This window comes from Squalius cephalus, assembly GCF_949319135.1.
Source record: "Squalius cephalus genome assembly, chromosome: 21".
NCBI lineage: Eukaryota > Metazoa > Chordata > Actinopteri > Cypriniformes > Leuciscidae > Squalius > Squalius cephalus.
This window is the reverse complement of record NC_137142.1, coordinates 8,231,527-8,247,308: the sequence shown is the minus strand read 5'-3', so window position 1 is coordinate 8,247,308 and position 15,782 is coordinate 8,231,527. Positions and strand designations below refer to the sequence as shown.

General features: G+C 42.8%; 1 protein-coding gene across 1 annotated transcript; it reads right to left on the bottom strand.

The window, feature by feature from the left end:
• Window positions 1-10,937: 10,937 nt before the first annotated feature.
• LOC307149462 (uncharacterized protein) lies at window positions 10,938-13,741 on the bottom strand (the record flags this gene model as incomplete). Its single annotated transcript, XM_079855806.1, has 3 exons — window positions 13,585-13,741; window positions 11,676-13,303; window positions 10,938-11,006 (listed from the first exon to the last, which is right to left on the bottom strand). Exons 2-3 carry the CDS (start codon window positions 13,089-13,091, stop codon window positions 10,938-10,940), a joined length of 1,485 nt encoding a protein of 494 aa, XP_079711932.1. The 5' UTR covers window positions 13,092-13,303; window positions 13,585-13,741.
• Window positions 13,742-15,782: the final 2,041 nt, after the last annotated feature.

The following is a 15,782-nucleotide window of genomic DNA, read 5'->3' as shown; positions in this document are numbered from 1 at the left end:
ACAAAAAAAAAACTAAAAACTCACATGACCAGCATGTTCCTGCCCTGACTTTTGACCATTCTCTCAACTTTATTTAAAAAAAGTATCCGACAAACCACCGACAAGCACCAAATGATATCTGATTTAGAAGAGCTGAATATGTATAAAACATGTGTAATTGATACATTTTTGAAGATTTACTCTTGGATTTTCCAAGTAATTAATGATGAGTTAGTAATGATGTGCCCCCCCAAGTAAAGTCATGACATTATGATACATTAACAAGTCATGAATTCATGTTACTTTCCAAGTAATTAATGATGAGTTAGTAATAATGTGCCCCGCCATGAAGTAAAAGTAACATGAATTCATGACTTGTTAATGTATCATAATGTCATGACTTTACTTGGGGGGGCACATCATTACTAACTCATCATTAATTACTTGGAAAGTAACATGAATTCATGATTTGTTAATGTATCATGTAATTTCTTGTCTTGGCCCTCCAAGAGTAAATCTTCAAAAATGTATCAATTACACATGTTTTATACATATTCAGCTCTTCTAAATCAGATATCATTTGGTGCTTGTCGGTGGTTTGTAAAGAAGTGGAAGAGCAGAGGTGCTGTGCCTGAATTTAGATGGAGAAGGAACTGAACGGTAGGAAAAAAGTGGACAAATTTTGAAGGGGCAATAGTGGCCCCAAAGAAGAGCCAGCAAACAAGACTAACATCCGACTGCATTATGATATAAAGACAGTAAACAAATCCAGAAAATAACCATCATCTGTGCTAACACTGATTTTAATTTTGAAAATTGCATCTGTTTAATGAATATGCTAGTGTAGTAGGTATTTTACACTTGAAGGCAGCAGTGGAATCACTTAAAACGGAATGTGTGTTCAATGAGTAGGTTTAATATAAATATTTCAAGACATCTTGTGTCATTCACTGATGTATGTGACAATTGATGGTGTTAAATTTATGAACAATTTAACATTGTGCCCTTTTAGTACATCTTTCTTCTGATCTAGAGCATGTTTGATTTACTTTACCTCGAAATGTTAATTAATACATTAATTAACAAGCATGTACTAACGCGTAGTTAAGATGGTATATTCATGTAGGAATTCATGATACTCATGTCGTAATTAAGGTTAGTACCTCATTAATACATGTCTTAACTCATCATTAGTTCATAGTAAAGTAATTATTAATTCAGGTATTAGTACATGATTATTCATGTACTATTATTGTAAAGTGTTACCGGTATGTGCGATCATTGTACAACAATGATGAATTAATGTTACGTATATTCTAGCTCACATTCGGGCTTTTGCAGGTGAATTAATCCGCCTATTTAAGGGCGTTTGAAGACTGTGCTGCTTGGCTTAGGACTTTCACCGCTGCTGTTTTGTTCCTACTATTTCAGTGTTTGGTTTCTATTGTTTTGTTTCATCAACATGCTTAGGTGCTGTAAGCACGCTTGAGTATTGTTAATGTTTTTTTCACTAGCTTGTTTGTTTTAGTTATTTTGCTTTGTTAGTTTGTTTGAGTGCAATTAACTCAGTTTGGTTGATGTGTATTACTGATATTTGTTTACTTTTTCTTTTGCTTCTTGTGTTTGCTTTATTATTTTGTGATTGTTTAATTAATTGTTTTTCTGTATTTTGCTTGCTTTGATTTCTTTGTTATTTTTGGGTGCTGTCTTTGTATTGTTTTCTTGTTGTGTTATGAACAATTTTTTCTTTCTTTTTATCAATTGTCATTGCGAGTGATACTCGGCTTGTCCAAGGAAAGAGAAGTTGTGAATTGTAACCAGCCTGTGAAGCCTGGACAAGTTGGTGGCAGTGGTCTATTCACAATCACTGAAACCGATGATTGCAGGTTTGAGTGGATTGCAGTCTTTTTCTTTTAGTTACGTTGGTTATTTCATTTTCTTGTATATTGTGTCTTGTCAACTGTGTACCCACATTTAAGAATAATTATTTTTCTTTGTAATTTGTATTTCCTGTGTTTCAAGTGCCATGAGTCCGGAGCAGGATCAGGGCTAGTTGCTCTATTTGTTGGTGGGCCCTGATGAGGCACAGTGTGTGGTCTACAACCCATAGAGATTGATCTTTGGTTGACGTGAGTGTGCGTGTGTGTGAAGTGTAGTGTGGGTGCTCCTTGACTATCGCTGACATTAGCGAAGTCTGGCATTAGCTCGTCCTGCTTCTGATAATCACGAGCCCTGTGAGTTTGTTTATTGTTATTGTGGTTATGTTAGTGGGATTGAACCATTGTATGCTCGAACCTAATTGACTTGCACTCCAGCATTTTATCTTTGTCCAATAAAGAATATTTTTACTTTGTCATATCCACGTCTCAGAGTCTCTATTGTAGGTGAAAATCGGACCTGTGTGTCTTCACTATGATACTTCCCTGACTTAGTGGCCAGGGTGGCATAGTCGACTCTCTCTCTCTTCTCACTCTGTCTCCCTCCCTTTGCCAATTTCTCTCTCTGTCATCAATCATACTGCTCGCCACACATGCATTTTTCTTTGTTGCTCTAATATGTCTTAAATCCATGATCCGCTGCGCAGATATATTTCTTTTGCGCAGGCTCTTAATAGAATGCTATTATGTTATATCGTGCCATTTTTAATAGCAGGGTATCATGATACCTTTCTAGTACCAGTATATTGTGCAACACTAATGTGAATGTATATTAAATAATGATCTGTTAAGCATTATATAATGCTTGTTAATGATTTAGTAATGAAAGTTATTATAAAGTGTTACCTAACATTTTAAGTTACTTCCATTTCTGAACAATTAAAGGCAGTAATTGATGTCATAAATACAAGAGCCAGGTTTTTGTTTTAATTGTCAAAATCTATCGTACATGTCATGGTTCTTGGGTCCGTGTGTTCATTTTTGCATCTCTGTCTGGTGTGTTTGTGTGCAGGGGCGTAGCACAAGATCCCGGGCCCTATGCATAGGCAGCCCTAATGGGCCCCCGGGCTCTGTACACATGAACCTGTAGGCCTAGATGTTTATAGGCTAATAACTTAACTATTAACTGTAATGCCTAGAGTAGCCTGATAAGTTGTCATGTGTGCATATGTTAACACATAATGTACACACATTTCAAACCTCCTTTCCCAACATTCTCTAGCATACTTTACTGTGGTTACTAAGTTTAAACTAAATGATATTACAATATTTTTTGTATATATAGCCTAAACCCCAACGTAGGCTATGAAACAGCTTAAAATACCATTTTAGTTTTCTAATCCCTACATGAACAAACTGCTTACTGTATGATAACCAAACAAGATTTGATTCAGTCATATTTGTTTTGCAGAATGAACAAAACAAAAGGAACAGATAGCTTATACATGTTTCAAATTAGGCTATTATAATGGTGTGTTGTATGCAAACAGCATTGTTAGTGTACAGTTTATTTGTTTAGCCTTTACCTCAGATTACGTGTATAACCAAATTATCATCTGAAAGTGTATGTTCTGCTCTTTCAATGGGTTGTCTCAGTTCATTTTTCCTCGCTGTGTTGGATTAGCTCTCTATAGAAGTCAGACTTGTGGATCTTGTCTAGCATCCCTGACTGCTGTTGTCTCTATTATTCGCACTTGCACTTGGATCTTGAGACTCATCATTGTGACAGAACAAACCAACCACTATGGATCCAGTTAGTGAGGCTGAATTAAGAGAAATCTTGTCTAAAATCAATCTTTGCATGCAACAACAGGAGGATCAGATGATGGCCACGCGCTGTCCAGGCTTGGTTACCCAGGTTTCGGAGTTAACTAATCAGTTTCAACAACTAAAGACCGAGACCGCTTCTGCTCAACACCCATCCACGCCCAACGCACCTGCTTCTGTGGATCAGACCATCCGCGCCACTGAGCCCCGCCTTCCCTCTCCAGCGCTTTACTCTGGTGAACCCCAATTATGTCGCTCAATTTTGGCCAAATGTTCCTTGTATATTTCTCTCCAATCTTCATCATATCCTACTGAGGAATCTAAGGTGGCCTTTGTCATAACTTTGCTCTCAGGACGAGCGGACAGCTGGGGAACTACTGTGTGGCAGCAGAGGCTTCCTTGCTGTGTTTCATTCCAGTCATTTTCTCTGGAACTCAGAAAGGTTTTTGATCGCGCTGTTTCTGGCAGAGAGGCGGCGCGACTTCTCGCGGAGCTGTGTCAAGGAGATCACACTGTAACCGACTACTCAATTGAGTTTCGCACTTTGGCAGCAGAGTTTGGCTGGAATTCTCGTCCTTTCTGAGTCCATCAAGGACGAGATTTATTCACTGGAGTTACCCACCGGGGTGGATAAGCTCATAGACCTGGCTATTCAGGTGGATACCAGATTACAGGGACTGTTCTGTCCTTGTTACAACCCTTTGTGTAAATTGACAGACAGTTTAACTCCTCCTATAGTCACCACACTGGACGAAGGTGAATCGTTTACTTCTTTAATGATGACCAAAAGTAGGGTAAAACTGAAAACAAATATATACATAAATGAGTACTAAATCTTCACATTGAGTCTGTTCACATGTTTTAAACAATACTCGTACAAAAAACTTGTTATTTTACACAATGAAATGGTTATTTAAAGGTTTTTAGTCATAACTTTGCTCAGACTATTCTGTTTATATCACAGCCGGCATAAGTGAACATCCGGAAAATTATACAACAATTTTAATAACATTACATTTCATCTTACATGAAAATATTCCTCTGCATAGATAGATGACATTTTAAAGAACATTTACATACCGACGATGCTCGTTTATAGCTTGAACACTTCTGCGATACGCCCTATAGGCCATGTATTTCTTTTGGCTTGATTGTCCTTGATGAGCACTACACTCCCTTTAGTGAGATTTGGCTTGTCAGACTGCCATTTTCTTCTTGTCTGCAGAGTGGACAGGTATTGTTTCCTCCATCTGTCCCAGAAGGTGTTGGCAAGACTTTGTACCTGTCTCCACTGACGTTTGTACAAGTCTTTGCCATCAAAGTTGCCTGGAGGAGCAAGAAAAGGACCAGTTTTTTGTGTTAACAGAGTTGCAGGGGTAAGTATAAATGGGTCGTCTGGGTCTGTAGACACTGGTACGAGCGGTCTGGAATTTACTATGGCGGTCACTTCAGCCATCAAGGTGACAAGGACCTCATGGGTGATTTTTGAAGACCCAAGCTGTAAGAACATTGAGTCCAAGATCTTGCGTGTCAGCCCTATCATCCTTTTCCAGGCTCCGCCCATATGGGAGGCGTGAGGGGGGTTAAACTCCCACACGCAACCTTGATCTGCAAGAAACCTCTCCACTTTACCATTGATGTTGGAAGGGATCAGTAGCTCATGACAGGCTCCGACAAAGTTAGTTCCCCTGTCTGAGCGTAGTTGTTTGACCGGTCCACGTATGGCGATGAATCTTCTCAAGGCACTGATAAAGGAAGAAGTATCCATAGATTCGATGATTTCGATGTGGATAGCTTTGACAGCAGAACAAGACCGCCCATCTTTTACTGTCTGCATGACCCCCCCGTGTGCGTTGTGAAGAGACTGACCATGGTCTAAAGACATCAAGTCCAACGTACGAAAACGGAGGATCCGTGTTGAGGTGGCAGTCGGGTAAGTCGGCCATTTTCTGAGTTTCGCAGGCACGCCGGAGTCTACGACAAGTGACACATTTAAAAATAAGACTGTTCACACACCTTTTTCCACCCACAATCCACAAGCCGGCAGAACGAATAGCGCCCTCTGTAAAGAGACGTCCCTGATGTTGAGTCCGTTCATGGTAATGGCACACAAGAAGAGTGGCAATGTGGTGACGACCAGGAACTATTATAGGTTGCTTCTCCTCGCATCCTATACTAGCCTGTGTGATGCGTCCGCCCACTCTAATGAGACCTTTTGTGTCAATGAAAGGGCTCAGGGCTCTGGGCTCTGATGGGGCTGTCCTGTGGAAGAGATCTTTGATCCCTGATACACTGCAGCTCTTTTGCGTAAGTCTCCTCTTGGACGGTACGTATGATTGTGTTTTGGGCCTTGGTGAGCATCTCTACCGTGTGATCTTGGGTGCAGTGATGCCATCCATTGCAACCATCACGAGGATCCTCTGTACTCTTCCTGTAGAGGCGGACTATATGGGAAAGACATGAAATGGCACGGGTGAGTGACTTCCAGCTTGAGAAGCGGCAAAACCGTTGGGACCCAAGTAGTCTCTCCCTGGCAGTTGTGCTCAGGGTAGTCACAAGGGGGCGGACATCTACGTCCTGTTCTGGCTTCACTAGGTCAAAGGTGACCTGCTTGTTGTGCGTTTGCTCGGGCTGTGACAGGAGAGCTGGACCTGTGAGCCACATGGTGTCTTTGAGGCGTGCTGCTGAGATGAATCTCGTTGCGTGATCAGCAGGATTGTTGTCCGTTGATACAAAGTGCCACTGTGTGGGGCTGGAGAACCTTCTTATCCGCTGCACTCTGTTGTTCACGAAGACATAAAATCAACGCTTTTCATTGTGGATGTAGCTCAACACTACCTTACTATCCGTGAAGTAGCTGATGTCATCTATCTGAATGTCCAGTTCAGCTGTAATGAACTCTGCGATGTCCACTGCTAACACGGCAGCACATAGTTCCAACCGCGGGATAGTCAACTCTGGTCGAGGGGCTAGTTTTGCTTTGCCTAGAACAAAGCTTATGTGGCAGTTTCCATCTTGATCAAAGAGCCTTAAGTAGGCCACAGCTGCTACTGACTTGACTGATGCATCCGAGAAAATGCAGAGTTCTCTGCGTTGGACTGTGGGTGGGGAGACCTGTGTATAGGACCTAGGTATCTGTAGGTTTCTGAGTTCTTGGAGTGATTCTCTCCATGCTGTCCATAGTTGCTCTTTCTCGGCAGGTAGCGGTGCATCCCAGTCGTGACAGACAACTGTTAATTCCCGAAGTATGGTTTTCCCCTGCAACAAGATCGGGGCGACGAATCCTAAGGGGTCATACAGGCTGTTAATGGTTGACAAGACTCCACGTCGCGTAAAAGGTTTGTGTTCATCAGACACCTGAAATGTGAATGTGTCGTTCTTCAGGTCCCAACTGACACCTAAACTTCGCTGCATGGGGAGATCGTCGGCTCCCGGATCTAGATCCTTTAGGTCACTGGCATGATCGTCTGAGGGGAAGGCCGCCATGACTTCTGCATTGTTTGACGCGATCTTATGCAGCCTGAGGTTGGAGCGTACCAGCATCTGCTGTGCCCTTTTGAGCAGATCAATGGCCGCTGAAGCTGAAGGTAGAGATTTTAATGCATCATCTACGTAGAAGTTCCTCTCCATGAATCTTCTAGCATCTCCTCCAAAGGTCTCCTCTCCCTCTTGCGCAGTCTTTCTCAGTCCAAAGATAGCTACGGCCGGTGAAGGACTGTTACCAAAAACATGCACACGCATTCTATATTCCTTGATGTCTCTGTTAAAGTCATTATCTTGATACCACAGAAAACGTAAGAAGTTTCGGTGGTCTGGTCTGACAAGGAAGCAGTGGAACATCTGCTGGATGTCCGCTGTGACGGCAACAGAGTCCTGGCGGAAACGAAGGAGCACGCCTAGGAGGTTATTATTCAGGTCTGGACCAGTCAGGAGGACGTCGTTAAGAGAGCGCCATCGTGCTTAGCACTTGAGTCGAAGACTGATCTGATCTGTCCAGGTTTCTTAGGGTGATACACAGAGGTGGGACAAAGTCATTGTTATGCAAGTCACAAGTAAGTCTCAAGTCTTTGCCCTCGAGTCCCGAGTCAAGTCGAGTCAAAGATGAGGCAAATCCCGAGTCGAGTCAAAAGTCAAAGCCAACAAGTCTCAAGTCGAGTCCAAAGTCCTACCATTTTAGTTTCGAGTCATTTCAAGTCCTCTTACCACAGAAATAAAATTTATACAAATCATGTATGTTTGTAAGATTTGTATTTATTTAAACCTCTTTTTATACAATGACATTAATCAAATACAGTAAAAAACAGAATTTAATTTTCACAAAAAATGCTTGTATTTCAACAGCATATTGCACTAGAACAATGCACAGCATGCAGCTTCAGTCCTGTATTGTATTGACCTCATATTGCAAAACAGTTTAACTTTCAAATAGACATGGGTCGTTTTAACCTAAACCTTTTTAAACATGTCATCAATAAAATCCTCACTCCTCAAAATTATCACTTCTGAAAAACTGGACCAACCTGATAATATAATTGGAATGCCTCCATAGAGACCGATGTGTATGAGAGAGAGAGAGAGAGAGAGAGAGAGAGAGAGAGAGAGAGAGAGAGAGAGAGAGAGAGAGAGAGAGAGAGAGAGAGGGAGGGAAGACAGTTTAAAAGAGACAGGCATCTATTGGGGACTCGGCTATTATTTGAAGTTTTACGGTACATCCGATAAGGTGCTTAGCATTCGTTCAAAACTTACCTTTCTTTGTGCAACTTCAGGCAACTTCAAATTGCAACTCGTTTTTTGTAGACTACCTCGTAATTTTTATAGCCAAACGAAACTACCTTCGGTATCATTTTGCCAACTGGAGCGTTGTTGCTTGTTGTGCTTCATTGGTTGTCTTGCAATGTGCCAGCTTACGCCGTTTCACACATACTCCGTGTGCAGTGCGTATGTGGTGCGTGTTGCAGTGCGTATGCGGTGCAAGACCAGCACGCGCAATAGTGCTTTCACATATGCTGCGTTTGCAGTGCGTGGTCCGCGGCTGTACCACAAATACATACTCACTATTTGTATTTCAAATCCAGAAGTTATTAGCAACTTTTATTTAAAAAAAGTTTTTTTGTCAGCATTGCGATTCTCTTTGTACACACGTATACACTCTTTAATAGACGTATTCACGTTTAAATACAATTTAAACAACGTATTATTTAATGCATTACTCTTACATAATTATATATTAAGTTGCTCAAGCAAGTGGTAAAATATTTAACCATGTAGGCTACTTATATTAAAATCGCATAGCCTACATTTTAAATTAAAACTTAAAATTGACAAAAACAGCAGACTCATAGGCTAATCTTTCTTTTGCGTAATTTAAATCTTTATACAATAAATCTCGCATGTCACAAAGAACTTGTTTTTCCACCTCCACGAATGAGACGAGTGTTCATTATGTTGCCTTGTTGAAATATGTATTTCCCTTGATTTACCCTGGTCTTAACGTCTCAGCATTGCGATTCTCTTTGTACACATACACTCTTTAATAGACGTATGCACGTTTAAACACAATTTAAACAACGTAGGCCTATTATTCAATGCATTACTTCTACTTATATTTCTTAAAGCAAGTGGTCAAATATTTAACCATGTAGGCTACGTATATAAAAAACAGCCGACTCTCATGCCTTTTCTTTTATATTTAAATTAATACAATAAATCTCGCATGTCACAAGGAACATGTTTTTCCACCTCCACGAATGAGACGAGTGTCGTTCATTATGTCGCCTTGTTGAGGTAAATTGTAGTTTTCCTTGCTTTACCCTGGTCTTAAAGTGAAAATAGTATTTAATTAAATACATTTATGGTGAGATTACTACATTTTATTTAATTAATCGCATTTATGGAGAAATTACTACATTTTTAGGACAATCTGTGTTCATTTTGACCACGAAACATGCGCTGTCACTTTAATTCAGCACGTGCAGCACAGCAGAACTCGATGCGGAAACGATCGCTGCACTGCTGTATACGCACCGCAACTGGAACGGATCGACGGACTGCAACCGCGTGCAGTGTGAAAGCTCTAACCTGTTAACATGGGTATGGAAAAAAATACGCACCGCTGGCGCATACGCACTGCAAACGGAGTATGTGTGAAACGGGCGTTAGATGCTGTCGAATCAAAACAACGTGGGACTACAGTGATTGGATGTCGTGCAGGCAGCGCGCGCGCTCTCTGCATCCATACAGGTGATGCACATTTTTTTCACAGATGCAGATAAACTGAGAGCGGCGCGGCCGTGTGGACATTTTTTTCCCCAGTTTTCATGGGAAGTAGCAAGTCTTCTCGAGTCAAAAGGCGCAAGTCCAAGTGAAGTCACGAGTCATTGATGTTAAAGTCCAAGTCGAGTTGCAAGTCTTTGTACATTTTGTCGAGTCGAGTCTGAAGTCATCAAATTCATGACTCGAGTCTGACTCGAGTCCAAGTCACATGACTCGAGTCCACACCTCTGGTGATACACCCCAAAATAGGTAGATACCAGCACTCCTCCTCAGGTTCGAGTGGGGGTGCTTCTTCTGCATGCTCATTCTGAAATATCTTTTGCATAAATGCGAAGAAATGTTCTTTCAGCTCTGGTTTCCTGTTGAAGGAGCGCTGCAGTGATCTGAAACGGTTAAGGGCTTGAGCCTTGTTGTTGGGCAGGCGATGTCTCTGTGTCTTAAAGGGTAAGGGAGCCGTCCAACTGTTATCTTTATCTTTGTAAAACCCTAGTTCCATGATGTTCAGAAATGCCATGTCTTCAAATGAAGGTGCAATTTTGTCGTCGTCTTTGGATCTCTGAAACACAGCGCATCCTATGTGGTCTTTGCTGTCCTTGCAGATGAGAGACCCAGTGTTGTCATGTGTTTCTTTCACAAGGTAGTGGTTGGGACATGGCTTGAAGAGGGATGCTCGTCCATTTTCCAGTGTGTTAGTGTAAAAGGTGTTTACTGTGTCTGGTTTGTGGACCTTACCAAGGCAGACACTGCCCACTATAACCCAGCCCAAGTCGAGCTTTTGTGCGTATGGAGAGTCGTGCGGGCCGTTAATTTGTTTACGCGCTTTATGGACTCTGATGAGGTCTCTGCCAAGCAGCAACATTATGGGTGCCTGGGGATGTAGAGTAGGAATCTGATTTGCGATACATTTTAGGTGCGTGTGTTGAACAGCTACTTCTGCAGTGGGGATTTCAGATCAGTTGTTGGGGATTTGGTTGCACTCTATCAGAGTAGGGAGGTACCTGGAAGCCATGCGCTCTTCTCCCTGATTTCTCCACTACTCCCGCACATGTCCTGAGGGAATATGGAGAACGGTCACCTTTAACATTGAAGAGCTCGAAGAATTCTGATCTTACCAGGGACCGGTTACTCTGTTCATCCAATATGGCGTACAGCTCGACTGCTTTATCCCGTTGGCCGGTAGGGAAGACTCTGATCAACCAAATCTTAGAACAGGATCTTCCAGTCGTGTCTCCGCCACAAACTTCTGTACACTTTGATGTCACTGCAACGCTTGGACCGACACTCTCATCCTCCCCGCCATGCTCGTGTGTAAGTTTTAGGGTCTTGGTGGGCCATGGTGCGGGCCCCGGGTGTAGAACCGAATGGTGTCTGTCGTCGTCACAGTCGGTGCATCTAACATTCTTTGCACAGTTCTTCGCGAGATGAGATGTTGACGCACAACAATGGAAACAGATGCCACTTTGTTTCAGAAAGGCTTTTCTCTTCTCGAGGGGTCTCTCTCTGAACGCACGGCATTTGTAAAGGCAGTGGGGCTTCTTATGAATAGGACATGTCTTTGCTGGGTCTTCTATCTTTGTGTGTGTAGGGTCAGCTGGTGTAACTGTGGCTGATGAGATGTCAGTCTTATGGACTGATACAGGTGTACGGTAGCTCATGTTTTTATGAGTATATTTGTCTGTCTTGATCTGATCTCCAGTACAACAACAAACAACAACAAACAACAACAACAGGAACAAACATGAAACTTGGGTCGTTGCGTGTCCTTGCTTGCTGGGAGACAAAGTTGACAAAGAAAGAGAATGGAGGGAAAGCAACTCTGTAGTCGTCTTTGTAGTTGGAGCCTTGTGTCATCCATCTTTCTTGCAAAGCAAACGGTAGCTTCTGTACGATGTTGCTTATGCCGCGTGCTGTGTCTAGATATGCAAGGCCTGGGAGTTCACCTTCCAATTTTACAGCTTGTAGCTCTGTCAGCAAGTCCGCCAGCTCCCTGAGTTTCTTATTGTCTTTGTTTGAAATCCTTGGAAAGTTATCTAGTCTCCTCCATAGTGCGTCTTCGATGACTTCGGGCGCACCGTAGCACTCTTCTAGTCTCTCCCACACGATTAACAGCCCTTTTCCTGGGTCGTTGACGTGTACAGCTCTCAAGCGTTTCGCATGTTCTGCTGATTCTGGCCCTAGCCACTTTACTAACAAGTCTATTTCTTCTTTTGCGGTCAGATTAAGGCCTCTGACAGTGTTCAGGAAAGACGCTCTCCATGCCCTGTAATTTCCAGGCTTATCATCAAACTTCAACAGTCCTGTTGAAACAATCTCTCGTCTGGCAAGGAAGCTTACAAAGTCTGTCACATTTTTATTTTCGTTAGACGAACCTCTGAGTGCCTCGTCTCGTTGTTCGCTATGGACAGACCTACTAGGCGGGTAGTGACGGCCGTCATAAGCCCCTATATGACTCTCATGATATGCTTGCTGGTGGTTATTCATAGGTGTGGCTAATGGCGGGTGATAGCTTTCGTATATTTTGTGACTCCGGAGCTCAGTGTATTTTCCGTCTCCTATTGGTGTGTGTGCGGGGTTCTTGCTTATCGTGGAAGAACATTTTGGAGAACGGTGTGCTTCAATCTGTGGGTCTTCATTCCTTTCAGGCTTGATCTGCGTGGGTTGATAAGTGAGTGCTGTAGGTGCTTGCGGAGGGGGTGTTTGCTGAGGTTGGGTGGTAGTGGGGGAACCCTGTAGTTGCGCCCCTGGCTTTAGACTGCTGTCCAATATACTATGTTTTTGTACATACTCTTCAGTCATTTGCATGGCGTTGTGAGATCGCTGCTCTGATCCACCCCTTAGCTTAGGGCAATGCCCATCATTTTCGTACTCCAAAGCAGCCTCTAAAGCCTCTGCTTTAGCTAAGGCCGCAGCTGCTGTTTTTTCTGCATTCAGTTTTTCCAATGATGCCTCCAATTGTGCTTTTTGAATTTTGATTTGCATCTCTTTTTCAGCGTATGCTACTTTTGCTCTGGCTGCTTCCGCTTCTGCGCGTGCCATGGCTGCAGCTGCACTAGATCTGCTAGAGTGGCTGGATGTGTGGGAAGCTTGAGATCTGGTTTTCCATGAGCCGACTGATTGTGTATCCTCTTGAAACATTGTGTGTGCTGGCTACCTTTATTCCAGTGGTACAGCGTGCGGGGGTCCAGATCTGCTGTAGATCAGCTCGCTTATGAGACGTCGTTTTACTGCTCCGTCCTTGTTACAACCCTTTGTGTAAATTGACAGACAGTTTAACTCCTCCTCTAGTCATCACACTGGACGAAGGTGAATCGTTTACTTCTTTAATGATGACCAAAAGTAGGGTAAAACTGAAAACAAATATATACATAAATGAGTACTAAATCTTCACATTGAGTCTGTTCACATGTTTTAAACAATACTCGTACAAAAAAACTTGTTATTTTACACAATGAAATGGTTATTTAAAGGTTTTTAGTCATAACTTTGCTCAGACTATTCTGTTTATATCACAGCCGGCATAAGTGAACATCCGGAAAATTATACAACAATTTTAATAACATTACATTTCATCTTTCATGAAAATATTCCTCTGCATAGATAGATGACATGTTAAAGAACATTTACATACCGACGATGCTCGTTTATAGCTTGAACATGAGCAGAAGGACTTAGATTGATACACGAACAGAAGATGCAGCTGTCTGAAGACATTACTGAGCGCTTCCTGATGACATCATTAAAGGAAGCCGCAGAACAAAAGTGACTGTGATTTCTTTAGTATACCACAAGGGGGAGACAACAAGTAACAATACAGAACAGGGACAGTGTTCGCAGACACCGCACGGGTTGTCTGCCAGTCCACAGGATCATGTTTAATTTACCCCTGGCGAGACAATGACATCTTTTTCAGATCCTGAGCCCATGCAGATGGGCAGGTCCCGTCTATCGCAGCAGGAGAAGCAGAGATGGAGGGAGAGGGGACTGTGTCTGTATTGTGGAGCCGCCGGTCACATCGCTCTGCAGTGTCCGGTAAAAGCCAGTACCCGCCAGTAGGTAAGAGGTTACTGACAGGTGTGGCTACACTGACTAAATCCTCTTTTTCAACCACTCATCTTCCTGTTAGGTTGAGATTGCATTCTCTGAGTTATGACTGTGAGGCTCTAGTGGACTCGGGAGCAGAGGCTAATTTTTTAGACATTAATCTCGCTCGCAAGCTCAAGATACCAGTAGTGGCGCTCTCCCAGCCCATATCTGTAGTTGCGCTGAATGGTCAACATTTACCCTCCGTCACGCACACCACTGTCTCCTTAAGACTCATCACCTCTGGCAATCACTCAGAGAACATTGACTTTCATTTGACTGACACTCCTTCTGCTCCTGTGGTTCTGGGACATCCCTGGCTTGTGCTCCATAACCCTCATATAAACTGGCACATGAATTCTATTTTCGTTTGGAGAGAGTTTTGTCATTTGTTTGGGGCGACTGTTAGTCTTTCTTCTGGGTTCCATCCCCAGAGCAACGAGCAGATGGAGAGGGCCAACAAAGATTTAGAATGTATGTTGCAATGTTTGGTCTATCAGAACCCCTCCTCTTGAAGCCAACAACTCTCATGGGTTGAGTACGCACATAACTCATTACCAGTCTCAGCTACGGGCCTATCCCGTTTGTAATCCGAAGTCGCGGTTCCCTCTGCTCACGCTTTTGTCCAGAGGTGCCGTAGCACCTAGAGCAGGGCTAGACAGGTCCTCCTCCAGGTGGGGGTGCGCACTAAGGCTCAGACCGATCGCCTCTGGTCGAAGCCTCCCGTTTACTTCTTTGGTGAAAAAGTGTGGCTTTCATCAAAGAATATTCTTCTCCGTTCCGTCAGTATTAAGCTTGCTCCCAAATTTATTGACCCATTTACTGTCACCAAGATTCTTAGTCTGGTGGCAGTTCGCCTCAAACTTCCTCTGGGGTACAGGAGAATTCATCTGGTGTTTCATGTATCCAAATTAAAGCCCGTTTTTCATTCAGCTATTAATCCGCCTGCCCCGGTTCCTCCCCCACCGCATCTCATAGATGGTGAACCAGCTTATTCAGTAAAACGTATTCTGGACTCAAGGCGGAAGGGATGAGGATTCCAGTAATTGGTGGACTGGGAGGGGTACGGTCCTGAGGAGAGGAGTTGGGTGCCTGCGAGAGACATACTAGATCACTCTCTTATCGATGATTACAGTCGCCAAGTAGGTTCTCCTGGGAGTTTTAGGGGAGGGGGTACTGTCTCGGTTTTTGTGTCCATGTGTTAATTTTCCGTTGCTTAGTTAAGTGTCCGTTGCCTAGTAACCACAGCTGACAGTCTAATCAGAGTACACAGCTGTAGCTAGTTAGCTGCCTACATCTAGCTGGCGTGTGAGTTGTGTGTTGTCGGTTCGTCATTCACATCTTGTTTTCTTTGCCAGCTAGTTCTTGTTTTCTGCTTCTTGTCCAGCCTACAAGGATTCCTGCACCCTCGTCGGTGATTCCTCGCTGTGTTGAATTAGTTCTCTTAAGTATAGAAGTCAGCCTTGTGGATCTTGTCTGGCGTTGTTGTCTCTGTCCTTTGCTGTCACTAATAAACTCTATTATTCGCACTTGCACTTGGATCTTGAGACTCATCAATCATTATGACAAAAAAAAAAAAAACCTGATGCTTTTATATATATATATATATATATATATATATATATATATATATATATGATTGATTGATTGATTTTATTTCTGGATCAAACCGGTACAAAAAGAAAGAAACAGTAATCCAAAAGGATAACATGCTAAAGTAAAAATACTTATTTCCAGCATGGTCCT